Raw genomic sequence first — 27932 nt, forward strand, 5'->3', positions numbered from 1 at the left:
GGTCGTGAAATACTTATGCTGTTAGGTACCCTGCAAGTGATAGGGAGTATGTTCCAGCTGAAGTGTGAAACAAAACCTGCCATTATCTGCAGCTTTGAAATTCAGGGACTGAACTGAAAATGGCACAAAATGGTCACATTTGGGCCAAGCTGAGTTATTTTGATGGATGCTAAGGGTTCAGGTTCTTTTCACCATTTTAACCTTTTTCTCCTCCCCATTAAGGTCAGTCTCAAAACAAAAAGTAAGAATAAGAAGTCAACTACAAAAAAAAACCCACAAACCAAAGTCCAAAGCTTCCAACTTCCTTGGTTAAAAGAAGCAACTCCCATTTTCTTTCTAGTTAAGCTGTTTGTTTGGACTCGCATCTAACCTTAGGAATATTTTCTATCCTCAGAAATTATGGTTTTGGAGGTAATTTACTGTTCACCAGAAAAAAAAGAAAAAAAAACCCATTTTGGGTCATAAAATCAGAAAGGGTTTATAGTCCATAAAAATATATGTTGCTGTGAAAGGCTAACAACATTCCATCTATGTAACTTACTAAAGGAAGGTTAAGAAGCAAGTGGCTTGTGTTTTACACAAGCTGTCTACACAGGGTAATGATATAGGATGTGACAGGACTCCTTCGCCTACTAGACAAAATATAAAATTAGGAAAAACCCCAATAGACTATGGAACATAGCTCTTTAAATATAGGAAAATGACTTTTTTCTTCCTAGCTTGTTTCTCAGGGATTTTTTTTGTGCCTATGAGTTACTTGGCTTGTGGTACACTGACTGTTTGAGACGGCGATCACTGTGATGTTTAGCTTTCCACATCTGTGACTATGGAACAGCCCTGTGAGCTTTTGATCAGTTGTCTATAGGGTCTGGACTGCTTGCTGTAGATGGACACGTGCCATGCATTCCTTCCGCGTGCTGTGATCCCATTCTTTCTGATTTTGTTCTGAAGGTGAATTTGGGGAAGTCTGCAGTGGGCGGCTGAAGTTGCAGGGAAAGCGTGAGTTTCCGGTGGCTATCAAAACTCTGAAGGTGGGCTACACGGAGAAACAGAGGCGAGATTTCCTGGGAGAAGCAAGCATCATGGGGCAGTTCGACCACCCCAACATCATCCACCTGGAAGGTGTTGTAACAAAAAGTAGGTACAAGTTCTGTGGACTGCTATTCTGGAACTCTGGCTGATGGGAGAGTTGGGTGAGGGGAGTAAGTAAGACTCGGGTAACGTGTGTTTGACTGTGTCTTTCTTAATTTCTCAAAAAGCAGTGAATTCACTTTACCTGAAATGCCATACCCTGTAGGTCCAGACAAGAACAAGTTCCCCAACATTGTAAAGAGGTCTTGTGCCCAAAGGATGTTGGTGTTCTTTCAGCTAGGAGGGATAGATAATGGATAAACAGATAAGAAATGTTAACTCCCACTGCAAACGTTGCCTCACCTAGGCATGATGTGCATGACCTAAGAGGCAATCCCTCTTCAGAAGCCCAAAATTAAATGAGACAGAAATAGGAGATGATACGGTTTGCCAGCCTCAGGCAGTGGACAGGTGATGGAGATGGCAGTAAGCCTGGGATGTCTGAATGCTGGTGGAGTGTACTGTCTGACTGCTGCCTCGTAAGTAGTTCAGCAGCACCTACTGCCTGCAAAATGCAAAAGCATTTTGAACGCAGTGATGCTAAGCCACCCACTAAGCTTTTTGAGAGGTCTTACTTCTTATTCCTGCCTTTATTTGTTTGCTCTTAAAACCACGTGGGCTCCAGGGTGAGCAAAGATGTGCCAAGAAGCAACTTTCCTAGCAGGGAAACGGGGAGGATTTTGCTACCAAGAGTCTGGGAAAAGTAAATAAATATATTAGAAAAGAAAATCCACCAACTCCTGATGATTTCCAGCTATCATGTTTTGAGAAACTACTGAAGCAAAGCCCACAGGAGGGTAGTGCTGAGCCTTGTGATCACTCACAGGGCATGTGAACAAGAACAGAAGTTAGCTGAAGTTTTCCTTTCCAGAAACAGGGAAGAAGAACAGCAATGCAGCTGAAGACAACAGGACAACAACCACACTTAAGGCAAGCTCCCTCTGGGATCTGCTGTTGATGCCCATAGTTATAGTTGCTGCTGATGCTGGCATATAGATTATGAGAGGGGTTGAAGGCTTGGGGAAAATGTGAAATGGCTGGCAAAACATGCAAGCATGAGAGTTACTAAAGTCTGACAGCTCAGTTAGCAAAATAATCTTCCATAGCTTTCGCAGCCCAGTTCTTCTCTAAATTACTGTATTCATTAAAGATAAGGATAGAAGAATCTCTTCCCTCTTCATGATTGGTGATGTCAGAACTTAGCTACTACTGTTCAAATACTGTTGTTTGGGGCCATGTGGCTGCGGTTAGTACCATTTGTCATTCATCACAGGCAGCATCTCCAAAATTTGCTATTTTGCAATCAAAAGTCTTTTCTTGCATTTTTCCTTGAAATTGCATTTCCTAAAACTTTCAAAAAAAAAGAAAATAAAACAATAACCAAGATAGGTTTCTCCCCAGAAATTGAATAAATATGAAGATCTCTCAGGGTCTCCCTGTATACCCCTTAATGCATAAAAGCTCCTATTTCTAGCCCTGCAGGGATGCCGGATATTCGGCAAGAAGCCAGTGATGATTATACATTCATAAAGGCTGCTGCTGACACAGGCTTGAGTCTTTCTGTCCGCTGAGGGGTTGGGTGGGAATCCCACTTTAGAGAGAATGTGCCTCCCTAGTGAGGTTTCTTTTATATAATGTGGCTGTCTGCTTCAAAGACCATGGAAATGACGGGAGTTTTGCTTCTAAGTTGGACTTGGCGCAACTGTAGTTTGGATGCAAGGACGCATGTTCACCATGAGCTCCTCATTAGCTGAGTAAATGCTCGTTTCCTGCACTCAAAATTTTTTCCATCAGGCATCTGGAGCATCTTCCCAGCTTTTTTATTTTCTTTTAAATGGACCAAAACAGCTTTTATGAATCCCAATCTATGCTGCTATCTCCAAGTATTGTTTAACTTCTTTTTCCCTTCAGTATTTTAATCATTCGGCTGTTGTAGATTCAGATCTTTAGGGTAAAATGTCTTTGCTGCATCATGATTTACTTTGGAAGTAAATCAAGTTAAATTGAATTAGGCCATTTTTAATTCCGAATGAGAATATCCACACAGGGGCTTAATACCATTTAACTAATCTAGTTCAAATGCACACCTTAGTTAATTTGGACTAATCATCTTCATTGTCCCTGTGCAGACAAGCCCTTAGCTATTTCTGCTTTACAAAGGTAATGACAGTCCTGTTTTCATTTGCATCCTTTTGGTTGCACTGAAGGTGTGTGCATTGCATTAGTACACTGATATGAATGACATCTACACACATTTTATGGCTCTGTAATGCCAGGAGGGAGCCCTACTGATACTGAGAAACAGCCTAGTGCTTTAGAAGGGCCAATGTTTACTTTTAATTTACTTTGTTGAAAAATACTCTATTTGTATCTTTTAATTCCATGCTTTTGGATATGGGGCTAATTTATAACACAATTATTGTCAACCTGCAGCAGTCAGGTAATGAAACATAAGTGCCAGAAATCCTGTTTTCTTTTCTCTGATGGCAACCAAAGGCAGGAGTCTGAAGGAGGTCCCCCAGAATGGTCACATAACAAGATGCCATCTCACTGGCTTGCAGTGTCAGAGATACGGGACCTTATGCTACAGTTGAGGGTTTATCATGGTTTAAGCCCAGCCGGTAACTCAGAACCATGCAGCTGCTCGCTTATTCCCCCTCTTCTTCCACCCCCTGCTCCTGAAGGGATGGTGAGGAGAACTGAAAGAATGTAACTCCCAGGGTTGAGATAAGAACAGTTCAGTAACTAAGGTATAACACAAATCACTACTGCTACCACCATTGATAATAATGATAAAGGAAATAAGAAGGGAAGGGAATACAACCACTCACCACCTGCTGACTGATACCCAGCCCAACCCGAGTAGTGGTCTAGCCGTTCTGGGTAACTGCCCCTGGTTTATATACTGGGCATGACGTGCAGTGGTATGGAATATCCCTTTGGCTAGTTTGGGTCAGGTGTCCTGTCTCTGCTTCCTCTTGGCTTCTTGTGCCCCTCCTCACTGGGAGAGCATGAAAGGCTGAAAAGTCCTTGGTCAGAGTAAACATTACTTAGAAACAACTGAAAACATCGGTGTTACCAGCATTGTTCTCAGGCTAAAGTAAAAAACACAGCACTGCACCAGCTACTAAGAAGAAGAAAAATGACTGCTACTGCTGAACCCAGGACAGGATTTAATGTTTAAAAACAAAAATACAAAAAAAAAAAAAAAAAGGAGGTATACCTGGTATTTTCCTTCCTTGTGTAGTTACTGATGTGTTTGCCAACTTGTGCGAACATTACATGAGATCTCTCCTTCCTCTTGCATGCAGCCCATGTGCATAGACAGACAGCTGTCATCCTTGAAGATGGGGCCGATAATTTCTTTTGGGAATTAAGGGTATTTTTCATGTCCCCATTGTGCACTTTTCATATCAAAAGTAATACTTTCAGGAAGCTTAGAAGCTCAGGCAGAAACAGTAATATTAGCTTAAAAGAACTGAAGCAGCTCAGGTCCCTCATGCTGCAAAAATAGTATCTGCACAATGAGTGTTTTGATTGACAAGTTTACAATTACCTTTATTATGTGGATAATTAAGCAGTAAATTAGGCAAATAGTTAAGATAACAGGAAAGTGGGAAGATTAAGATCAATCTAAATGGTAGAACATGTGTCGATTTTTAGGAGCATTTACCTTCATGTGCATGTTATGACATGCAGCAGCTCTTGTTGATCATTTCAATGAAAAACATTTATAATGCACTTTACAAATAATTGACAGTTCCTCTTTTGTCTCTGCTTCATGCTAGTTAATGGAAATTGATTTAAATAAAAAATAATTTACGTGTGCTTATAAGATTTCATTGAATTTACAAGGGCTGGAGCACACCACATTAATTATTGCTATGTCATTGTGGCAAGCTAGCGAGAAATTAGATATAAAATCTGAGCAAAAACTATATAAAATTACCATTAAAATGACTCGGGGATGAAAATTAATCAAATGGATTTGGAAAAACATTATTATTCCTGTCAACAATAGGAGAGCAGGTCTTTTGTTAAGAACTTTTATTTTGATTTCCACTCAACTCATTCCATACTTAACTTGCTTTTGTTCTGCAGCATAAATATTCCTATTCTTTCTTCCAGATGTGTTTACAAGGATAGTCACATGGGATTACTTGAATTACAAGGGATGTAATACCATTCTGTCCTGGTCTTAATTTTGGTGGTTACCAAGCTCACACAGATACTTCAGATTATCCTTGCAACCTCTTCCTCAAACATTGCCTATAAGCTTTAGGGCTTGGTACCCCACCGATAATACAGGATTTCTTTTTCATCCCCTACTCCTCAATTCCCCTATGTCTACATGTATTGTGGCAAAACCTATTTTTATCCTGCTGGGACAGCAGTGTCTCAGTGTAGATTTACTGTTGCATGGCTGTATATTCGCATTCAGGTGCATTATGAAAAGACTTTATTATTGTTCATGTTATTTTAAATAAAATGCTGATGAACTCATGCACTTTTTTTTCCAGGCAAACCAGTAATGATAGTAACTGAATACATGGAGAATGGTTCTCTGGATACATTTTTAAAGGTAATTCTTAGATCCTTTTTCCAGGGGGGTCTTGGTTACAGTTTGGGTTCTTCGAGATGGTTAATATCAATGAAAATGTTTGCTGGATGGTGGTCCAGCTGTTGATGCTATCTGGAGACAGGAGTAGCTTGGTTGTCTGATCTACATTTATACAGCACCATGAAGGACCTGGTGTGTACATTGATACAAACAGATAAGAATAAATTGGAGGATGTTTATTTTAGAAGGCAGTCTACTGCATGGAAATGATTAACTTATCCTGCAAAATTTGATGTGTTTCAAGAGCACATCCACACTACATCATGGCAAATCCCAGACTTGTCAGTTTTTCCATTAAACATAAGAGCTACTGAAGGGAGGATAGAGGAAGTGGTTAGAAATGTGGTGTGGCAACATGGGGAAGAGGCTCTAACACCAGATATTCGCACATGGACTTCTGCAGGCAGGATTTCTGTGCAACTTGGTGCCATTCAGTTGGCTGACTTTGAGACAGCCCACTCCCCTTCCTTTATACTCATAACTACACGTGTTCACTTGCAGTCACTGTCTCTTTATCAGTCACCAGTAGAAATAGCTTGCTCCTTGATCTCCAGTTAAAAGAACTACATTTCCTTAGCTTTGTTTCTAGAGATCCTAATCCAAACAGTGAAACTTTGAAAAGCTTCATGGTCAGAGCATGAAAGTAATGAATTATTAATTTCCTTGTTTTTCTTCCCTGGAGACTTGCCTTTGCAGTTTATTCATGCACACACAATACTGAGGGTGCGGAGACTCTCAACTGATCAAATGTCTCCTTTCTTCTGCAGAAGAACGATGGGCAGTTCACGGTCATTCAGCTGGTCGGGATGCTGCGAGGCATTGCATCAGGAATGAAGTACCTGTCTGACATGGGTTACGTACACAGAGATCTGGCTGCCAGGAATATTCTAATCAACAGCAACTTAGTCTGCAAGGTGTCAGACTTTGGCCTCTCCAGAGTCCTAGAAGATGATCCCGAAGCAGCATATACTACCAGGGTGAGTTAGGAGCTCAAGAAAATGATTGAGCACAAGTAAAATGTATTCCTGCCAAATTTTGGCATTCAGGCTCTCTAGCAAAGAGGTTTCTACAAATCCAGAGCCCTTAAACTGTGCACAAGGGTTTGGCCAGGTATTACCAGTTAATCGTTGTCAGATTAATTTTGCAAATGCCTGTTACTTCGTAGTGGAGGTGGCCAAATAAGGCAGAACTTAACTAATAACTTTATGTTAACCAAGTTCATGTTGTGCACCTGAGTTGAATAGTAAACTTTGCAAAGGTACCTGGCTTCCTTCTGCCCTCTTTAGTGAATACCAAAGGAAGGAAAGAGAAAGAGTAAGTGCTTTGCTTGGGCACCCATGCAAGGATGTAAGCCACAGTCTTGTGGACAATTTGACCCTTTTGAAAATTTGGTGAGCATGTAATATTGTTGCAAATGATGCACATAGTCTATAACATTACTCTGTTGAAGGTAATTTCCACCAATCTGAGAAAGAGCTGCTTCAGCCTCAGTGCTCTGCCCCTTTCCATCCTTTATTCATTCTTTCATGGCATCAGCCCACCTATCCCAGTGGAAGGGCACATGACCCCAGCACCATGGACAGGGGGTGGACAGGATCCATCCTCAGCAGCACAGGGCTGGAGAGAGCTTCCAGTGTTCATGGCAGTGACTGGCACACCTAGACGCGTCCTGTTAGCGTGCTCTTCCAAGGGTATTATTTAACAGGTAGTGGGAGCTCTGGGTCACATTCCCAGTTTCTGTGGAGATCTGGGAAAGATCTTTCAGCTCTTGTCAGTCACAGCCCCACTATGGGACTCAGTGCACGACTGGACTGGAGTTTCCCTGCAGGCTGGAGGGCTCTTAGCCAGCCCTGCTGTGATTCCAATGCACTGCCATGTGCTAATTGGCACTGCTGAGAATCTGGCCCATCACTTAAGGCATGTGCTGATAGGCCTGTGAATAAATAATTATTGGAAGAAGGGACTTTTTAAAATTTACTTTGAAAATGTATTCCAAATTCTGCCCTTTTCCAGTAACAAATACTGTTAGGGGGCATTCAGGGAGACCTTCCAGTACTTAGCTCAACACTGAAAGGGATGGACTTCACAGTCAAAATATATTTTTAAATAAATCAAGGGAGACAACTTTAAACCCAATGAGAAAAGTATTCCTTAATCCAAACTTTCCTCTTCCTCCCTTCTTCCTTCTCAGAGCTGGTCTGAAGCTTGATTTCTGAAACAGCAGAAAGGGGAAAAGGAAACAGCAAAGCTCATTTGACAGCTGTGGCATCATTTTCAGTCCCACAGCAGAGGCCAAGCTGACTGGTCTTTGCACACATAGGTTTCTGTGCTGGCTAGGAAGCTTTCTCTGCAGGATCGTGACTGCCTTAAAAAAAGAAAAGGCATTATTTCTGCAGCAATTTGCATGAATCCCGCATTAGATCAAAGTCTTCCTCAGCTTCAGAGCTGTCTGTTCCTCCCCAACTCGCTCTCAGAAATGGAGGAACTGTATTCCCCTACCAACCTGCGCAACATAATTGAGATGTTGATCCTATACATGTCCCAGCATTCAAACAGCATTCAAACAATAAACCTTCAGGACAGCCAATTAGTAGGCATCCTACAAATGCTTATGGGCTGAGATAATGTGGAAAAGGGCCCCATGCTGTCAAACAGATTTACTTTAAAATTCGATGTCTCTTTCCAGAGAGAAAATAACATCCCTTGATGCTCTAGGAAGTGCTGTTTCATCCTCCTTTGCATGTTTTCTGCCCTCCTCTGCAATCTGGTTTTGTTTGATTTGGGGTTTTTTTCCCTTCTCTTTTGCTTCTAGGGAGGGAAGATCCCCATCCGATGGACAGCACCCGAAGCAATTGCCTTCCGTAAATTCACATCAGCCAGTGACGTCTGGAGCTATGGCATCGTGATGTGGGAGGTGATGTCCTACGGCGAGAGGCCTTACTGGGAAATGACAAACCAAGATGTAAGCATGTGTGACAGCTGCCGTGTGCTGGGACTTTGAGGGCTTTGGTGTTCATTCTGCAAGCAGAGAGGCAGGATGGGGACAAGAGGAGGAGTGCTGCTGTAAAAATGGCTTTGCTCCCCTATGCCTGACAAAAATGTTCTTCCCATTTGGTGCTTTTTGCAGCAGCAGCAGCAGCAGCAGCAGAGAACCGACTGTGTGCAGAGGGAAATGTGTCTGCACAGAGGCAAGCCTGCTTCCCCCAGCAGACTGCTCGAGCTTCACTAATGCTGTTAGAGCTGGAGCCTGTCCCTCTTCTGCTTAATGACAAAGATTGCCAGGGGATAGATACTGATAAACTGGCAGTGTTTCAATTGTGTGTTCAAACCCCTGCTGCCGCGTAAAGCAGAAACTCAGGGGAGTCATGGTAAGGGCTTTGTTTGTCTTCACAAAAGCTGGGTGATTTGATCTAGTGACAGCAGTCCAGAGAGCTTTCTTGGTTGCCCTTGCATTGCTGATCTCAAGAGAATAGTTTTGCTCCTGTTGTGAGCATCTTGTAAGTCTGTCCTAATGCAAGCTCTTAATGCTTTGTTTGTACAGCGCCCTCAAGTTCCCTTGCTCCTGTGCCCCTGCTTTCTTGAGCCTCTGACCTCAAGGGCACCCTCTGAAGCACTCTCCAGACAGGGAGATGCCTGGGGACATTGTCTTCCTCCTGTCCCGGCTCTGATCCCAGCCTGTGTATGGATCCCTTGATCCTGCTGCAGGGCTAAATCCTACCCTGAGCTCATCATAAACATCTGTACTTATCTAAGGCTAAAAAAAATTAAGTCTGGGGTTGCCAGATTTTCTGTGCTTCACCTTCCTCTTCATATCTCTGAGAACCATGATGTGTGGAGGTCCCTGAGAATGCCGGTTAGTGCATGACGTAGGGATCACCATAAAGCATGCAGGGCCACCCAAAGCAGCTTTCTGATGTGGAGGACAATGCAACCCCTGCGTGTGGAAAAGAGAGTCATTCCTCATACCTTCCACTTCATTTCTGCAGCCCTGCTGCCTGTGGAGGTGCTGCTGCTGGCTAGGCAATGCAACCAGGTCATTGTTCCACCATGGTTTCCTCTGGTCACAACATCTGATATTTCATCCTTTTTTGAGCAGCATCCCTGTGAGTTTCTGTCATTTCACTGGCAGCAAAGGCTCTGGCTGAGCATTCTGTTTCTCCTGTGGTTTCTCTGCGGGCCTTTGCTATCAGTGGATGTTACTACCGTTACTACCTGTCATGCCAAGCTGCTGTCTCATCTCACTTTGAGTCCAGGCGTGGAAATGAGTGGTACCTTTGAGACGGTCACGCCGTGCTTCTTGCCAGGGAGACAAGCTTGTTGTTTGGCATGAATGCCCCACCACTCTTGCACTGCCGAAGCTGTCACGTTTGCAGGGAGTTTGGTAAAGCATCATGTATTTACGTAGGGATTTATCTCAGTCAAATACAGAGACTTTTTTCCATAGGCTCTGCGGAGAATGCAGCAATTGAGAGGCAAGCTTTTTTTGTCACACTGAGTCCTGTAACTATCTTTAATGCTGATGCCTCAGCATAGCACAGATGTTCAGTAAATGCCAGGCTAAGATTCAAGCTGGTGCCAGTAAAATAAGGCTCTGTGGCCGGGGAGTCCCATGTCTGGATCATACTGCTATGAATATCCACTCTTTGCAGAGCTGTTCTGAAAAGCCCAAATGCCTCCATGCGCTGTGAGGCACGATGAATTTCACGCTTGCCTGAAGGGAAGTGGATGGGGGATTGGTTTCTTTAGCAGCAGAGAGTAGAAGACTGGTGAAATGTTTATGAGCATCAGTTCTGCTCAGGTTTTGCTTGGGTTACCTCTGCCTCTGAAGGTGGCAAGTGCCTTGATGCTGGAGGCTTATGAAACTTGATTCAGTGCTGTGGTATGTTTTTCATGTGATTTATGGCTTCCTCCTCCATCTTCTGAAGGCTGCCTTTTCTTTCCTCCCCTGCTTGTCTTGTCAGAAGAATCAGTGGTGTTAAAAACAGCTTTAGGTTTCATATGGAGGACATGGGGTCTCTACTCATACGAATTTCGGACTCCATTGCACAGGAGTTTCTTGTTGCATGGGCTGTAATTAAAGCAAATCGTTTGCAAGCACAGTCAGTAATGAACAAAATGGTTCACACCATGTTACAGCTGGATTGCTTTAAAAGAGATGCAGTGCTATAGGACAGGCAGCATTGTTACTGCAAAGGCTACAGACCATGGTTTAGAGTCATGCTAGTTTCTGAATGTCCTTCTAAAGATACGCTGTGATTTGACCGCAAGATAAGGCTTTGATGCAGGAATTGTTGGGAGGAATTTTGTGGTGTGTTACACAGGTTGCTAAGCTAAATGATCACAGTGGTTGCTTTTTAGTATTCACACTGGTATTTTTATGAAGAGAAAGCTAGAAGTGTTGCTTTGATTTACTGGAATAGACTATCCCAAATCATGCTCCCCCAAACACCCAGTTCAGTGACCCCAATCCATAAGTGAGTAGTGTTTGTCCAGAAGAAGAACAGGGACAAAAATGCCTCCTTGGGTGCAAATTTTAGCTCTTCAAGTCTTACAAAGCAGTATACACTGATGAATGGAACAGCGAATGTGCCATTTTCTTATTTTCTAACTATTGTGGTGGTTACAAGTGACTTGGTCTCTGTTGCTTCATTCTTTCGCTCCTTTTAATGCCAGACCCCCAAGGCACCTTCAGATGCAAGAGTCTATTTCAGCATCCTAGCTCCTCACAGTGTTTTGATGCCATTTACATTGTATCACTAGAACAAACGACATCCTGTAAATTGAGTTAAAGACATTGATTGTGATGTTACTTACTGCCAGGAATATCAAACATGCACAACCCTACTGCAGATGTAGTTCAGATATTCTGAGCTGGTGCCAGATGGTCTGCTCCCTGTCTTGCTACTATTTTCTTTCTGCTACACCTGGAAGATGAGCCATTATTGCTATAAATACAGATGTGGACACAGCAAATAATATTCTTGTGGCTGTGCCACACTGAGGGTTTTTTTAATAGGGCAGTTGCAAATCTAGTATCAGGGACTATCTGAAAAGCATGATGTGAGGAACAGACAGTGCAGATAGCATAGTGTGGTGGGGCTGGTTTTTTTGATATTGTGAGCAAGAGCCAGGTCTTCAAAGAGACCACTTTGCAAGCACAGGTTGGGTAGAAAGCAGTGCAACTGCTCTACTGACAGATGAAATCTTAAATGGGCACAAAAGCCCTGCAGATCTTCAGACGTGCTCACTGCATTTGGAGAAGATTACAAAGCCTCGCCTACTTCTCAACTCCATACATCTTTTGGGAGTTTGAGGTTCCTGCTACTGCTGCTCGGCCAGCCCAGCTCATTCCTGAGACTCTTCCACTTGGCAAAAACCTGTGTGGTGGAGGATAATTTGAAAGTGATACATGTGGTCCTGAATTTCAGAGCCTTCTGAAATGCAATGCCAGCTTGACACGGCTCTTCCTGTACTGCATGTATAGAGACTAAAGATCAAGAAAACAACTTCCATGCTAACCACAGCACCTTCTTTTTGAACACAGGATGTTTTCAAATCATGAGACGGTGCCTAGAATGAATAGTATCTGATGTAGCTCTTGGAGTCCAGCAGTCAAGCGCTGTGGTTTTCCACATTGCAAATAGCTGCTTTCAGCTCCTTTTGGGCAAGGAATCTTGGGAGTAGAGGGTGTGAAGATGGTCTGCCGAGACTCTCTTGGCATGAGCACAGACCCCTGTGGCTTGAAACACAAGCTGTGTTCTCCTGAAAGTTGTAATGGTTCTAAACGAGAACTGCTGAGCTCGAAGCCCTGCTGTAAATCTGCCCCAAACTGGGGAAAACAAGTTGCTTTCTTCAATTCTCCCCTCATTTATCCATTTCTGCCTTTCAAGAGGGACAGCAGCACATGTGCATACCACTTGTTTAAGATACAGAACCAGAGAAGGTTTGTATTTGAAATCAGCGCAACAACCCTCCCCTGGTTTTAATTTATATACTTTTGGGCTGACATTTTAAATTCCTGGCAGAAATGTGGCCACACTAAGAAACAACTAGACCCAGACAGTATTGAATGATATATGAGATGGTTATTCTGCCTCTGCCTTGAATCCATCCATCAATTAGCATTCAAAGTCTCTTTTGAAATGCAGTCAGACTTTTATTACTGTAATACAAATTTGTGGTCTAGCACATGCTTTTTCATTTAGAAAGAAGCCAACATCTGAATAAATAAAATCACTGTACTTCAAGAAGATGCCAGAAAGCCCTGTAGGCTGCTTTTCACGGACTTAGGGTAGGCTCTGGGAGTTTCCTGGTATATAACCTACAGCCTTTGGCTGAGCTTTGAACAAGTGAGACATGACAATCTGCCCTCCCTGTTGCAGCAGTGCTGTGGCTTTCTAGATTCATTTTGCAGTGACCAAAACCTAAGTTATTCAACCCATTCCATAGACAGTATGAAAGACAGTGAAGTTTTCTGGGTTTGCCTCTTGTATGTGGAGCTGAGGAGTTGTGGGATTTTGCTTGAGCATATTGGTGGTCCCAGAGTTCTCTGTTTAAGTCAGTTTGCATTTGGGGAAAAGACGAGAAGAAGAAAAGCAAGCCATCATCCCTGTGTTCTGTCTCCTATAGGTGATTAAAGCCGTGGAGGAAGGCTATCGCCTGCCAAGTCCCATGGACTGCCCTGCTGCTCTCTACCAGCTAATGCTCGACTGCTGGCAGAAAGACCGCAACAGCAGGCCCAAGTTTGATGAAATTGTCAGCATGTTGGACAAGCTCATCCGTAACCCAAGCAGCTTGAAGACATTGGTTAATGCATCGAGCAGGTACAAGTTAGGGCCAAAGCCATTTCTCAGAGTGAGATTCTTGTCTGAATACCTGCCCCGGGGTTGAGTTACCACTTATTATTTAGCCTCTGTGTGTCTGCAGGTGGATGTTACTCCAGTTTAATTATGTCTAGAGGATTTTTCCCAAATATACTTCTTCTGTTGAAATTGGCAGGCAGGTGAGAAATTCACTTAGTGTCTAAATGCAGTGCTGCTGCCACAAAGAAAATTACTGTGACCTGTCTTTCAGAAACATGAGTTTCAGTGGTATTTATAGTTCTATGATAAAGCTACCTATGCCCTATCACAAGATTAGAGGGGGCAAGACTTGAGAGCAGGAAGTAGGTAGTAAACACTGCTCAACTTATTTGCCTGTTGACTTCATATTGGTGATGCAAATGAAGAGCATCTCCTGGGGAAAGTCTTAGGATATGCAAAGCTCACAGACGTTGATGACACCAAACTGGATGGTACAGCCCTCATGCTGGAGGGAAGGGATGCCATCCAGAGGGACCTTCAGAGGTGGGCCAATGCCAGCTTCAGGAAGTTCAGCAAGGCCAAGTATAAGGTCCTGTGCCTGGTTCAGAGCAATCCCAATCACAAATAGAGGCTGGACAGAGAATGACTTGAGAGCATTCCTGAAGAAAAAGACTTGGAGTTTTGCTTGACAAGAAGCTCAACTTGAGCCAACAGTGTGTGCACTTGCAGCCCAAAAACCCAAACATATCCTGGGCTGCATCAAAACAAGTGTGACCAGCAGATCGAGAGAGGTGATTCTGTCCCTCTACTGGGCTCTCCGGGTACTCCACCTGCAGTACTGCATCCATCTCCAGGTCCTCAACATAAGGAGAACATGGACATGCTTGAGTGAGTCCAGAGGAGGGCCACAAAAAACAATCAGAAGGCTGGAGCACCTCCTTTAAAAGACAGGCTAGAGTTGGAGAGCAGCCTTGCAGTGCTTAAAAACAGCCTATGAGAAAGCTGGAAAGCTGCCCTTTTTACAAGGGCATGTAGTGATAGACAAGGGGTAATGGCTTTAAAATGAAATATTTAGTTCAGGTATTACGAGGAAATTCTTCACTGTGAGGGTGCTGAGGCACTGGAAGAAGCTGTGGCTGTCCCATCCCTGGTTTCCCTTTCAAGGCCAGGTTGGACGGAGCTTTGAGCAAGTTAATCTAGTGGCAGGTGTCTCTTCCTGTGGCAGGGGCCTGGAAGTAGTTGATCTTTAATATCCCTTCCAATTCAGACAATTCTGTTCCATGTCCAAGACTCTATGTCCATTCTCCCACAACCATTCCTAGGCATGCTAGCCACCACTGCCAGTTGTGACAGTATTGGTAATCACAAGAGGATCTCTGTGATTCCCAAAGTTCTATACAGACTATTTAGTAAAGCCACATTAAGTTAATAGAACAGTGGGTGCACAATTAAACATGAATATGAATAGCTACATGGCTACAATAAGGTAAATATGGTCAAGAAATAAAGCTGCACTTTAATCAAGAGAGATTAATATATTTTTAGTGAGTTTTAGTAACAGTGTCTCCATCATACTGGAATCTTGGAGAGGTTTTTCCTATTTCCACTGGAAGGACACAAGTATTACTTCTGAGCCATCTGTGTTACTAGTCACTCAGTGGCTTGCAAGGTCATGCAGAAATGATGAATATAAGTCATTGCTGCTTCACTGATGGCAGTGGAATTCCCTGATTTACACTGGAAGAGGCCCTTTAGAAAAGCTTATTCTCTGGGGAGAAGAAAAAAAGACACATAATTTTCCTTGGACAGGAATGAAAGGGATCTAAGATAAGGTTGGACTGGTAGTGTGGACCCAAGCACATGTACTGTTGTGAGCACCATTTGAGTGAGCCTTTCACAGCTGCATGTGGCTTATCTCACCTGCTTGAACTGCTCGACTGCTGTTGCTCAACTTCACATCCCTGTGCTGACATCTCATTCATTGGAAGAGAAGAAACATGAAATCTCTGTTAATATTTAAATAAAAGGCAGATCTGATTCACCAACCTATTTTACATGCATCATTTACCATCTGAAGAAGAAATTACTCTTATTAGCAATTAGGTGTAGTGTCAGTCCCAGCAAACCTGCAGGAAAAGCTTTATGATAGCATAAAATATGTGGTGTTTCTCTTTCATTTCCAGTTTAGAACAAGCTATTTTCCAGGCCTGTTATGCAGTTTCATGCAGTATTTTATACCAAACTATTATGCCAGAAAAGAGGAAAATAGGCAGTGAGCTATTTCCTTGAGCTGCTAAGCACCTTCCTGATGTTTTATTCCATGAACATGTCTATGCAATTCCAAACCTTTCCTTTTCAGAGCTTCTGTGGTATTTCCAGTGTGGATGGAGCACCTGAGCAGCAAGGCTTTGGGAATGTGCTTCTATTGTTACAGATTGCCATGCTCAGACCATAGGAATTCCAAATGAATCATAGTTTCAACATACAGCAGCTGTAAAGGATTTTTTTTATATATGTAATGTATTTTTTTATGGAAATTCTCATTAATGCAAATAAGGGAGGAAGTCACTCTCTGCATTACAGCATATGCATATCAGTAGGTGCCTCCTGACATTAGTGATGAAAATCCACTTTCATGATGATTACTTAGGAGTTTTGAATTTCTTATGTGTATAAAATGTTATGGGAAGCCATTATGTTCTTGGTAGTGCAAGTATTCACATTTTATTGGATCCTTCAGCATTGCTATTAAATAAACAAATAATACTAATGTGCTCATAAAATATATGAAGGTTCCTGAAGTGCTATAATAATATAATATCCCAGCTCTCCTTCCAATTGAAAGTCTTTTAAGTACAATTCTCACTGTCAGAGGCTGACCCAGAAAAAATGGGGCTTTTTTTTACCTGTGGTAATAATCTTTATGGAAGGCTTACATTAGCTGTATGTCCTGGTTTATAAAGCAAGGGACAAACCTAGTTTCTTTCCTGGCTGACCTTGGACAAGCCCTCTTTCCTCTCTGCGCATCATTAGTAGGGTGGTGGACCTGTACGCGGCACTGGTCGCTTGTGCCAGGTACTGTATCGGCGTTTCTGCTGCGGTGGAGTGTTATTATTTGCCTGAATTGCTTCTTCCGTGCATGGCATCACTGAGCAGGTTACAATTGCAGTAGAGAGGCCTTAAGCAAGGGTTCAGGAGCAGGCATCTACCTCTGGATTCATGGTTGGAGCATTGCTGCTCTCTGCAGGGCTTATCGAATGCTGCTTGTATCTGATATCCCCACCCAACTTCGCGGAAGCAGTCCCTGAAGTGTTAACAGCAGCCTGCCATTGATGGCCACTGCTGGGAAATGTAATTTGGCTTACAGCTTCTAGGCTCTGGCCTATCTTAAGTTAATTATGAGCTTTATAGGAGAAGGATGAGGAAAACAGAGCAGGAAGAGTGAAATGGAAGACTTTGAACTAAGAGTGAGCCTGCTTGTTGGTGAGAGGTAACGGGGATAGATGTTAGTCCTCTCCATTTTCTGCTTGCAGTGAGGACCAGAAATGGCAGGAACAGACTCTAAAGTGGGTGAAGTTACAGGATGTTTGAAACACACCATATCAAACCTGCTGGGAGGATTTAGGCTTCACCAACCACTGAAACCGAAACAAAAAATCATCTTTACCATATAAAAATGTGAGCAACTGAGTCACATTGGGTACATCTCAATACTGATTCTGTTTGCTTTTATGTTTTCACTTGTTTTTAGAGTATCAAATCTGTTGGTAGAGCACAGTCCAGTTGGGAGTGGCGCCTACAGGTCGGTGGGTGAGTGGCTGGAAGCCATCAAAATGGGCCGATACACGGAGATCTTCATGGAGAACGGATACAGTTCGATGGATGCTGTGGCTCAGGTGACCCTAGAGTGAGTAGTGCCCAGATCATTCTCACATCATTTTCTGGAATTTAAGTGTGTGGGAAGACAGACAAACCATTCAAAAACACGCAGGGATGATGCTGCAGAGAGGAAACCATTACCCTTTGTTTGCAGTCAGCAGTTTTTCTTTTAGCATCTGTATTGATGATAACAAGTGCAGGCAAGACTAAAACTTAACAGTCACTACATTGGCAGTCATTAACTTAACAGTCACTTCTTTGGCTCCTTTGTTCACAGAAATCAATGCTTCAGTTTGAATAAGTGCCTCTTGACATAACAGCGGTTGAATATTTGGGGTTATTGCCAAATAAAAAATCCCACCCTACTATTAAATGGATAGGAGCTAGGGTCCCTGCTGTGGTATACTGCCTTTACACCAGATTAGCTGGTTTCACAGTTGACCTGAACAGTCAAGCCCAGTAAAGGCAAGAAACAGTATTCAACATTAACAGAAGTAAGCACAAATACAGCTGATGCCAACAGAAGCGTGTCAGCAAACCCACAGTTCTAGGGGACAGGCTTCCTGGTCATGACACTTCCATCTGAATGCGCCCTTGGCTTTTGCACATGGGTATGACTACCATTGGCATGACAACATTCAAATGACTTGGTAAACACCTCATGGCTGCTAATTTGGTATGTTCCACTTTGAATTGCTTGCCTTGCTTGTGTAATTGTGTCTGTACTTTCTCCTGCCACTTACTCAAACTGATCCCAAAGCCTGCCTTTCTGGCTGGGTTAATCTGAGCTTAGTTTAGTGCAGGCGTTAAGGCATAATGGGAAGGATTATGCTTAGTGCTGCTCTGGAGAAGGTTGTGGCTCTTCTGACCACATGCAAATTGCCAGTGCGTGTACAGAATCCATGCTGAGGATTAGGAATAAAACAAAAAGCTCCACAGAACCACAGCAGTTCTCCTGCCTGCCACAGGGCTTGCTTTGAAGCCCACTGTACAGGACAGGAGGTCCTTTGCACATGATGCAGGTCAGTAGCATCTCCATGGAGTTCAGTTTTGCATGACACTCCTGCACTCCCTCCATGTGTGCATCTGCTCCCACTCAGATATTTGAACCATTCACATCACCAGTATTTATCCCTTATACCTGGATATGCACCTCAGGGTGTATGGATTTCTACCGAGATCCTTTTTTGTGTGCCTTGAGACCCTTACATGCCATTTCCAAGCTAATACTGCATTTATATGCCATGTTACTTTTGTTTTTTGAGCACTCTACCATTCCTTACCTACTCATCTGATATGGCAGTGCCCAGAAACACCCAGGCTTCAGAGCTCCATTTAGGCTGGTGATCTACAAATGCTGACCAAGAAAGAGGTCCATCCACAGAGTGGTCAGAGTCCACACAGCAGAAAGATGCAGATAGAGGCTGAGTGCAAAGAGGAAGGTTAGGATGAGGCAGTAATTTAAAAGAAAAGGAAAATGTTGGAACATTCCCCTCTGCTGTGCCACCTCATACTTCTAACCAGTGCAAGTTCTGGTAGAAATGAAGGTTGTCTAAATTATCTCACGGACTTATTGCTGCTTGGCTGAATTAAAGAAGAAAATTAAGTCTCAATAAAGCTTCCAGTTCGCTCCTCTTTAGAGTTTTATGCAAATTCAAGGGCTCTAAAAGTAATGCTCAGAAATGAAATGGTTTGGTTTGGGTGAGAGAAATGTTGGGTTCAACCCCAAATTAATGGTTGTTTTTGACAGTTAAGTAGAAGTTTACTTACTCACGCAGCTTTAAACAGTCTTAGCATCCCTCTGTGCTGATGCAGTCTTAGCATCTCATCTAACTGACAAAACCCCTCATTTTTTTGAGTGCAACATTTTAGATTGTGAAATTATGTCATTAATTTGACTTAAAATTTTAAATATTTCCCTACTCTTTGATATTCCAGAAATCTTAAAAGTATCCCTCAAAAATCTTTTCAGGATACTCAAAAAGTTTTTCAAAATGTTTTTTCCAGTTGGCAGTGAGCCAATAAATCCATTATCTGTACAGCTCTAGCCAGAAAGGCAAGTTAGTTTAAAAGTCTTTAAATAAGATTATGGCTGCCAGAGATGCTCTGACCCTCACCAGCTGCAAACTGCCTCTAATGCCCACTCCAATGGGTCCCAGTATGTTCTGTATAGCACAGGTGTCATCCTGCTCTGGCCTTTACTAGCCCCAGTGGAGACCACATGTCTGAGCTGCTCAGTTTCAGCTTTCTTCAGGGCCTCTACAGCAGCAGAGCAGTGCAGTGGAGCTGATGCCTCAGAGCCTGGGGAGCTTCTGAGTTTTGTTTGTGGGTTGGGTTCTTTTAAGCTAAAAGGACGCATCTCATGAATCCATTTTGAATTTCAGTTGGAAGTGAAAATGTTGAAACTAACTCCCAATAGTTAGATATCTATGACAGCAAATAAACTCCTCCCCTGCCTTGGACAAAGATGCATGAGTTGGGCTTGGTTCTTGAGCAACTCAGCACATCTTTGCATAAACAAAAAGGCTTGACCCTACTTGGATCTATTTTGGGATAACTGTGAAAGGTTAATTAAAAAGCTAGCCAAGCATCCAAATCAAGACTTCTCCTTCTCAGATATAGTAAAAAAAGACAAAAGACTACATTCTCAACTATTAAAGAAGAAGAAACCATCATAGTGGCTTAAGAGGAAAGGTGTCCCATGTTGAAAACCTGAACTACATGCTCAGGCTGATGGAAACTTGTAGACTGCCCTTAAAATCAACAAAGGGTGGCTCCTGGGTGGGCTCAGCTGAGACTCATGGGTTCTCCAGAACATAAACACTGCAACAAGAGAAGTTCTTTAAAGGTTGATATATTGGGGGTTTCAAGTTTTCTGGAGGTTTTCATTTTTTTTTTTCTCCCTGCAAAAGGGAGCCACAAACCATTTTGTACTCTGCAAAAGAGAATTTTGGTTAAATGTTCCATGTCATTTTTAATAGAGGCAACTGTTCCATATATTCCAGAGCTGGGACTTGGGGGGATCAGGTGAAAAGGTGAATGGAACATCTGAAAGTAGCTAGCTTTCCCCAAATGACAACAGTAAAACATTCTTCACAATTTAAGAGGTTGCCTCCAAATATCGTCCAAAATGATCCTTTCCAAATTTAAACTGCATAGGAGACAGATGTGGAAATCAAATGGAGAAAGGAGAACAGGAGAATTGCTGCTAGAAAAGCCAAAAAAAATGATTAATGTAAAGGATTCCTAAAACCTTCTGAAAAAAATTAGTAGCACTGTAGTAGGTGTTGGCCATAATGCTGATGGGACTGCTGACTGTAGGCAGCCAGCCTGTGGCCTTTTTACAGGACCTGGTTGAAATGGTAGATGTTCAGCACTTCTTTTAAATTCTGCCACCGTTTCCACCCCCCTTGCATGCAAAGCAAAATCGCAATTACTGCACTGCTTTTTTTTTCAAACTGATGTCTGGATGCATTTATTCCAGAAAAGAGTAGTAGTAGTGACAAATTTCTGAAAGCAAAAGATTAAAAAAGCTAAAACTGGTGAATATCGCCCCAAGTCCTGAGCTCTGCCTGCTTAAGCAAAGTCCTGAAAATGTATGTGTTCAAACAAAGAGTGATTTCTACATTTAGCTCTAATTCTTGCAAAGGGATGAATCACCTTGTGAAAAGTGGAGCCTCACCCTCCACCCCCTCTTTCCAACTGGATATCAGACTTGAAGGCAACCTTTCCAGTGGATCAGACCTGCTCTTTAAACTTGTGGATCACCTAGTGACTTTGAGTGTGTCTGGACCTCTTTCAATCCACTGCAAGAATAACTTTACCAGGACAATACTCAAGAATAGATAGATCCATGACATGAGTTTCAGTTTGACCCTTGACTGGACCAATTACTAACCGTGTGGACTACATACCTCCACCTTTTGAAAGATCTGTACTCACTGAATCTCAGGACACCCTCTTGTTATTAGATGAAGAACTCTGAATATTTGTAATATGTGCTGTGTTGCTTTGCATTGTATTTTTTTCCTTCTAAAATAAAATAAGTTATTTATTAAAAGTTATACTGGATGAAGAGTTTAAGAATTCACCTGCTCTAGATGCTTATTATTAACCTGAAATCTCAGTCATGAGATTGTGATACTGTGTCTGCTGCTGAACAACCCAGTTCTCATCTTGTAATCAAGTAGGATGGGAATAATGAGTTAAGAGCAGATGAACTCTTAAAGTCCTTATTTGATGCTGAAGTCCCTAGCAAGCGGATTCCTCTCTCTTTATCATCTCCTGAAGGTCTTTGAGGTTGTTCTTATCGCTTATTCAAACTGACAACTAACTCTGTGAGTAGTCCCAGTCTGATGAGGCAACTATAGAGTTACACCACCTAAGGGTGAAATCTGGCCTGGATAGGAGATAAAATACAAAATACCTGTGGTAGGTTTACTAGTGCCAGCCACTGAGATCTTCCAGGAATGTGGCCCTTTTGTTTGCATGACTAACTGGCTAATGAAGAGGGTTATATTTTATGTGGCATACCAGTCCTAGTCTACACTGTGTTTGACAAACTGGTCCATGGTGTATAAGTAGTTCTGTTTGTAAATAAAATGGTTTAAATATATTTCTTACTACGTGGAGACTGTGAATTCAACCCTTGCAAATGGAGGATATTGCAGGGAAGAAGATACTGTGTTGTCCCTGGCACATTGTAGTTGAGCTTCTGTTCAAGGCAGTGGTAAGAGAGCAGCATGCATGCAGCTGTATACAGGCTGGTTTGGATGAGCCAACACCAATTTGCCCTTATTTTTGGTCACCAACTTGCCCTTGGCTTTTTGGTCAACTTAGGTCAGCTTCTTAGTACTCAGGTGGCAGGTAATTTGAATTCCTGCCTGTTCCCATTTTCAGCCCTATGTAAATGAAAGACAAATGCAAAGGGAAAACTAATCCCTGAAACAAAAATAAAAGTTATCTGATTGCTTAGGGAGGTTAAGTATTTTGAAACAGGGAGACACCACAGCGTGTGGTTGCATGGCCTCTGTGGTGCCTGTGCTGCTGCATCTCCATGGCCTCAGGAGGTGCCTGTGCTGCTGCTGCAGTAGCCCACAGAAAACCCAACACTGGTGATCAGATCCCTTGCACAGCAAGGTGCAGCCTGAATCCTGATTGCAAGTGTCATTTGTCCACGGGTCTTAGTTGTGCCTTTTCTTAGAGGGAATTGCACATTTCTATTTCAAAGCCTCAGCAGATAGCCATGCACATCTCCTCTGTTGAGCTGAACCTACTGAAATTACTAGTTGGCTGCCTTCAGATGAGCCAGGCAGCTCTACACTGGACCTTGACAACACTTGCTTGGCAGCCCTTAAGCACAGAAGTTGAGGTTTGTTCGGGGGAGGTGGAGGAGTTTGTCCCAAAACCAGCTAGTCTGTGCAACTGGTTTTGTTTAAATTGGCTTCTACCTTGCACTGCTTTAAGTCCTTCAGAACTGAAGGGGGTGTGCATCATGCTGTAAGACATGGTCAGGAAAAATGAATTAAAGCTCATGCAATGTCTAGGCAGTGTTTTGTAAGTTTTGTTGCTGGCTTTGCAATGCATGAAGTGGCTTTTGCATAAAGCTGCTAATTTTATACTAGGTGAGCATCTGGCTTGGGAGCTGTTGTCTTCTGGTGCGTCTTTGTGAAGGTGAAGGACTCCACAGTAGCAATATTTTTTTCTCCTCTCTGAGGAGCCCCTGTGCTTTTGACTGGTGACTCCGCATTTGAGAGAATTTGATACTCAAAAAAGAAAATTAGACTGGGTCCCCTGGTGAGCAGCTAATGGATTGAAACTAGAAAGTCTTTTTTCTCCTTTCCCTTTTGTAATCATGAGGCACACCTCAAGGATACTGAGTTAAGGGGTTACTGTAAGTGGTGAGGGGAAATCTCTGTAGTTAGAGTAGTTTTGGGTTTTTTGTTAGACTGATGGAGGTGATGTACATGCCTTTCTCACAAGTTTCAAGCTATTTTTTTTTCCTGCATAACATGCAAGACTATCAGAAACAGTACATCTGTGAAATACGTGGTGCTGGATTTTCAAAAGAGCTCAGCTTGCACTTTACATACCTGAAAAAAAAAGCAGCTGAATTTTCAAAAAGTGCCATCAGAGCAGCACTCAGCAGGGGGAAGATGGATGTTGGCTCTTTTAAAATCAGGTCCTATACTGGCTTGGTTTGGGTTTGTTTTTTTTTTTTTTTTGATCTTTGGTGTGAACTTCCAACTGTGCTGTGTACATAAAATAAATTGCATGTAACAATAGCATTACTACATTTTCCTTTATTATTTAGATGACTTGCTGAACTAGTTTCACAATTCAGTGGAGGCAGAAATGAAAGTGTGTCCCCCTGAGAAGGCAGACACCTTTTGCAGGTGCTGCTTTCTTTTCTCTGTCAGCTAAGGAGCATTGCTGATGTGTCTCATTGACCTCCCTTGCTCCATGCTGCTTATATTTGTTATTTCCCCTATGAATTGGCAAGTTGCATTGCCAAAAAAGACTATGATAATCAAATGAGGTGTTTAACCTGGAGCAGGATATCTGATATTTTCCAAATGAAAAGGCTGAAAGCATGACAATCTTTGGAGAACAACAGATCTAGCTTTTGGCTTCAATCAGCTTATGTTGATGTATCAACCTTCACTCGGGATTGGTTTTTATTCGAAGCAGTGTTCATCTGTTTTGGACATAGGTGGTTGGTTGTATTCACATAGGACTCTGTCCAGAGTGTGAAGCTGCTGAGAGAGGTACACCTCCATAGGTAGCTCCCGCAACATTATATGAAAGTGCTTTGGTGGTCGCTTGCGTGTGTTCACCTGCACTCCAGCATGCAGCCATGCTGTTAGCTATAGACCAGGTTTGCAGTATGTCTCAGGTGATGGTTGGGCTCCTGAGTGTTGCTGGCAATCCCCAGCTCTTGCACACATCAGCCCTGCCAGTGTGGTTTCAAAAAAGCACCTACATGTTCAAGGAGGTCACTTCCCACTGGCTTTCAGTGGAGAGCTTTCTCCTCAAAGACTCGCCACAGAGTGTCAGCAGCTCTGGGGTTCATGTGTGTATTACAAAAATTGTAGAGCTCTACTTCAAAAACACCCTTTATTCAGTCCAACATGGAGGTAGAAAGCAAGGGGCTGATATTTTTCTAGTGAAAGTCTTAAGACAAAATACCATGTCTCCTCTAAGACAAACTTCTTCTCTAACAGTCTCTGTGTCTTGTGCTGGAAACACATGGACCTGTCCTGTTGTTACTTCTGAGATATTATTATTACAATTTCTTTGTTAACACTTTTCCCCCGGAGAAAGAAATCCCTACAGCTATACTCTACCATAACCCATGGCCTTACCTGGCTTTAGGTGTGTCATTGTCTCTGATCACCCAGTGTCCTGCTGTAGTATCTCCAGGGGACAATTTGTCATACCTCTGTCTTTGGATGGGATAAATTGTTGCCTGGAGGTGCCTCTTCCATGCCATCAACGTGAACCTTGGTGATTCTCTTCATCTTTACACCTAAATTTTAGAGGGCTGAGCTTCTGAGAAAACAATCTTTCCTCCTAATCCTGATTTTCGCATAAACTGTCTCATATTACAGCTTTTCTGTAATGGCTGCCCAGTAGACAGATTCAATACAAATGCCTTTGGCATTTGCCCCCCCACCAAAATAACATATGCTTATGGGAAGATGTGCAAAGGCTCAGAGGGGAGCTGCATTGCCAGTTCATGTTGACTTTAGAGGGTTGTTGGGCTAGTGGCTCTTCCAGAGGCTTTTGCCTTTCAGCTCTCTGTAGCAGTTAGCTCTAGGATTGTGGTTTGTGTATCTTTGACTTTGCCTCTTCGGAAGAGGAAGGAAGGATGGATTGACCTCACTCCTCACTGCTTGTATCCAAGATGAAATACCAGCCTTTCCAAGAAGAGGAAACTGCAACACAGGCTTTCTTACATAGCTTTTCTGTTGAAAATAGGACTTTTCATACCTAGCAGACTCCTTGGCTAAAAGTGGTGCTGGCATTTTGCTGTCCAGCTTTTCTTCTTGGCCAGCAAGGCGATCTCAGTCAAATTCTGTCACCTTTCTGAGATACCATTCAAAATAATAATAATTAAAAAAAGAAATAGTGAAAACTAAACTTGCCAACCAAACTCAGCTTCAGGAGCTGCCAATGGTAAGAAGTAGGCGCTGACAGCAGCATCGGCGCATGCGGTGTGTGGTGTGCGTGGCGGCGTGTACCTGAGAGGCCCCTGGAACCAACGTCTGCTTTCTCCCACAGGGATTTGAGGCGGCTGGGAGTGACACTTGTTGGTCACCAGAAGAAGATAATGAACAGCCTTCAAGAGATGAAGGTCCAGTTGGTGAATGGAATGGTGCCGTTGTAACTCGGTTTTAAAGTTGCTTCCTCAAGTGGGTTGGTCCTGCACTTTGTACACTAGCCCTGAGATTTATTTTGACTAAAAAAAAAAAAAAAAAAGATAAAAAGGGAAATTCAGTGGTTTCTGAAACTGAAGGATATTGGCCTCTGCTGCAGCGCTTCTAAAGCAGTGTTTTGACTGAAGTTTTCCTTTTCTTCCTATTTGTGTCCTCATTTTCATGAAGTAAATGTAAGATGCATGGGACATGGAAACAAATTTGCTGTACATGAGGTTAACCCATCTCTTAAGCTTCAGTGATGACTACAGCAAGCCTTCCCACCACACGTTGTCTGTACATGGGAGATACAGAGATATATATAGCACCTTTCTATACTTAATTACAGCAGCACATGGTAATGCTTCCAAGGACTGACTTGAGCAGAGGAGTTTCCTAGCCATTTGTGGGCTCCCAAAAGCTGAGGTTTGCTGAAGTTTCACTTCAAGTCTTACTTGTCTACAGAAGTGTATTGAAGAGCAATATGATTAGATTATTTCTCAATAGATATTTTGTTTGTAAATTGAAAGAAATGGAAAAATAATGCTGTTACACAGCATTAAGTTATAGATACTAGTGTATAAACATGTTGCTTGCTCCATGCTAAATACAATACAGGGTGTATATTTTTTTCCCTCCCTCTGTGTTATCAAGCTCTTTTTGTTTGCTCTTCTGGGAGGATAATACATGATGAAGATGTATATACTGTACAGTTTGCTACGCATCAGGTACAAAATTGGGATCTTTCCTTGGTTTGTACTTTTCTTCCCTCTCGCTTTGCTTTGGCTCCCTTTTGTGTTAACACTATGCTTTGTATTTTTGCTGCTGTTTGGTTTGAGCAACATATAAAGCCTTCAGGAGTTTTGACGGCATACATGAGGTAGAAGGAGTCTGCATAAATAAAAGATGTCCTCCCCTCTTTCTTTCCACCATGGACTGGGAATGTCCAGAAGAAGAAAAGTAAAATGCTTCTCAGTGGCCTCCAGCAACAGCATGGGATTGGTTTTTGTGTGTATGAGTCCTACCCAAGATACTGTGTGACTGCCTCCACACCAGCATTTCAAACTGGCAGCCATCACCCTGTGCAGCCCTCACACTTGTCACTGGAGCCCAGAAGGGAAGCCATGACATGGTTTGAGCTGGAAGGAAGGGATTTTGCTGTGCCTCTTCTCATGAAGGGGATTAAGTCTTGGGGCGGAGTGTGGAGGTGATACTGTGGTCATCCAGCATGGAGATTTTGCAGTACTTCCCGCAAAGTGCTGGTGGGGTGGTTGTAGTGGGGTTATTTTGGGAACTGTGCTGTCTTAAGTTGTCTGGGCATTTTGATTTTGGGTATGGACCTGTCCACTTTGGGGCAGAGCACAGAGAGGAGGGAAGAACAGAACAGCACAACATTATGACAGCAGTGGTATCCCATGGGTGAGAAGGTACCATCTGTCTAGGGCTGGTATAGCTCAGCTCAGCACTTCCTTGTAGTTGGGGTTCAATGTGTCCACTAAAGCTCATGGCTGCTGTTTTCAGGTTGAGCTGTTTTCAACCTCATCACCTGGGAATCCCACCAAGAAACAGTTTGGGGCTGTCCTTCTCCTTTTGTTGCACATAGGATTCACAAATCAGTACAGTCAATTTGCAGTTCATAGGTTGGTGGTTTTTTTTTTTTTGTGAAGGCTTCGGTAAAGATAAGGATTTAAAAGTGGATCAGTGGATGGCAAGTGTTTGCTGTTTCTGTAAATAAACTGCTTCCTTAGAGCTTGGGTAGCATCTTGTAGCATACTTCCTTGGTGATAACATTGACATACTGACTTGCTACAGCTCCCTTCATGCCCAGCTCCCTTCAGGCCCAAAGAACTCATACAGTGCTGAAAGGAGGCCTGTGTCCCTTCACGTCTTGCAGGAGCAGGTTTTGAATGCCACCTTCAACTGTTTCAGAGGTCTTTCTCCCAGTTCCCCCAAGTCTTCAGATGAGATTTGATACAAAGCACACTTTCTAAAGAAAAGAGAAAGGTCTAGGAGGAGAGGGTTAGGTGGCCTTTTTTTTTAGCACCAGGGCTTTACTTGCTTTCAGCAGGGCTTCTTCAGGCA

The 27932-nt window shown here is 42.8% G+C and overlaps 1 protein-coding gene across 9 annotated transcripts in view; it reads left to right on the top strand.

The window, feature by feature from the left end:
* EPHA5 (EPH receptor A5) overlaps positions 1-26722 on the top strand; it is a 197366-nt gene extending 170644 nt beyond the window's left edge. For 6 of the 9 annotated variants that reach the window (XM_061355266.1, XM_061355269.1, XM_061355260.1 and 3 more), the window contains 7 exons: positions 952-1137; positions 5652-5713; positions 6520-6729; positions 8565-8714; positions 13382-13575; positions 17306-17461; positions 25717-26722. In XM_061355266.1, the coding sequence (XP_061211250.1) occupies positions 952-1137; positions 5652-5713; positions 6520-6729; positions 8565-8714; positions 13382-13575; positions 17306-17461; positions 25717-25822 (1064 nt within the window). In that variant the 3' untranslated portion in view covers positions 25823-26722. Of the gene's footprint in view, positions 1-951; positions 1138-5651; positions 5714-6519; positions 6730-8564; positions 8715-13381; positions 13576-17305; positions 17466-21082; positions 22049-25716 lie in introns of those variants that run through there. The other 3 variants (XM_061355262.1, XM_061355263.1, XM_061355267.1) reach the window with 2 other exon arrangements.
* The last annotated feature ends 1210 nt before the right edge of the window (positions 26723-27932 follow it).

Source organism: Neopsephotus bourkii, unplaced genomic scaffold (assembly GCF_033783945.1).
Source record: "Neopsephotus bourkii isolate Nb327-2 ecotype Australia unplaced genomic scaffold, CSIRO-AGI_Nbou_v1 NB_787, whole genome shotgun sequence".
Taxonomy (NCBI): Eukaryota; Metazoa; Chordata; class Aves; order Psittaciformes; family Psittacidae; genus Neopsephotus; species Neopsephotus bourkii.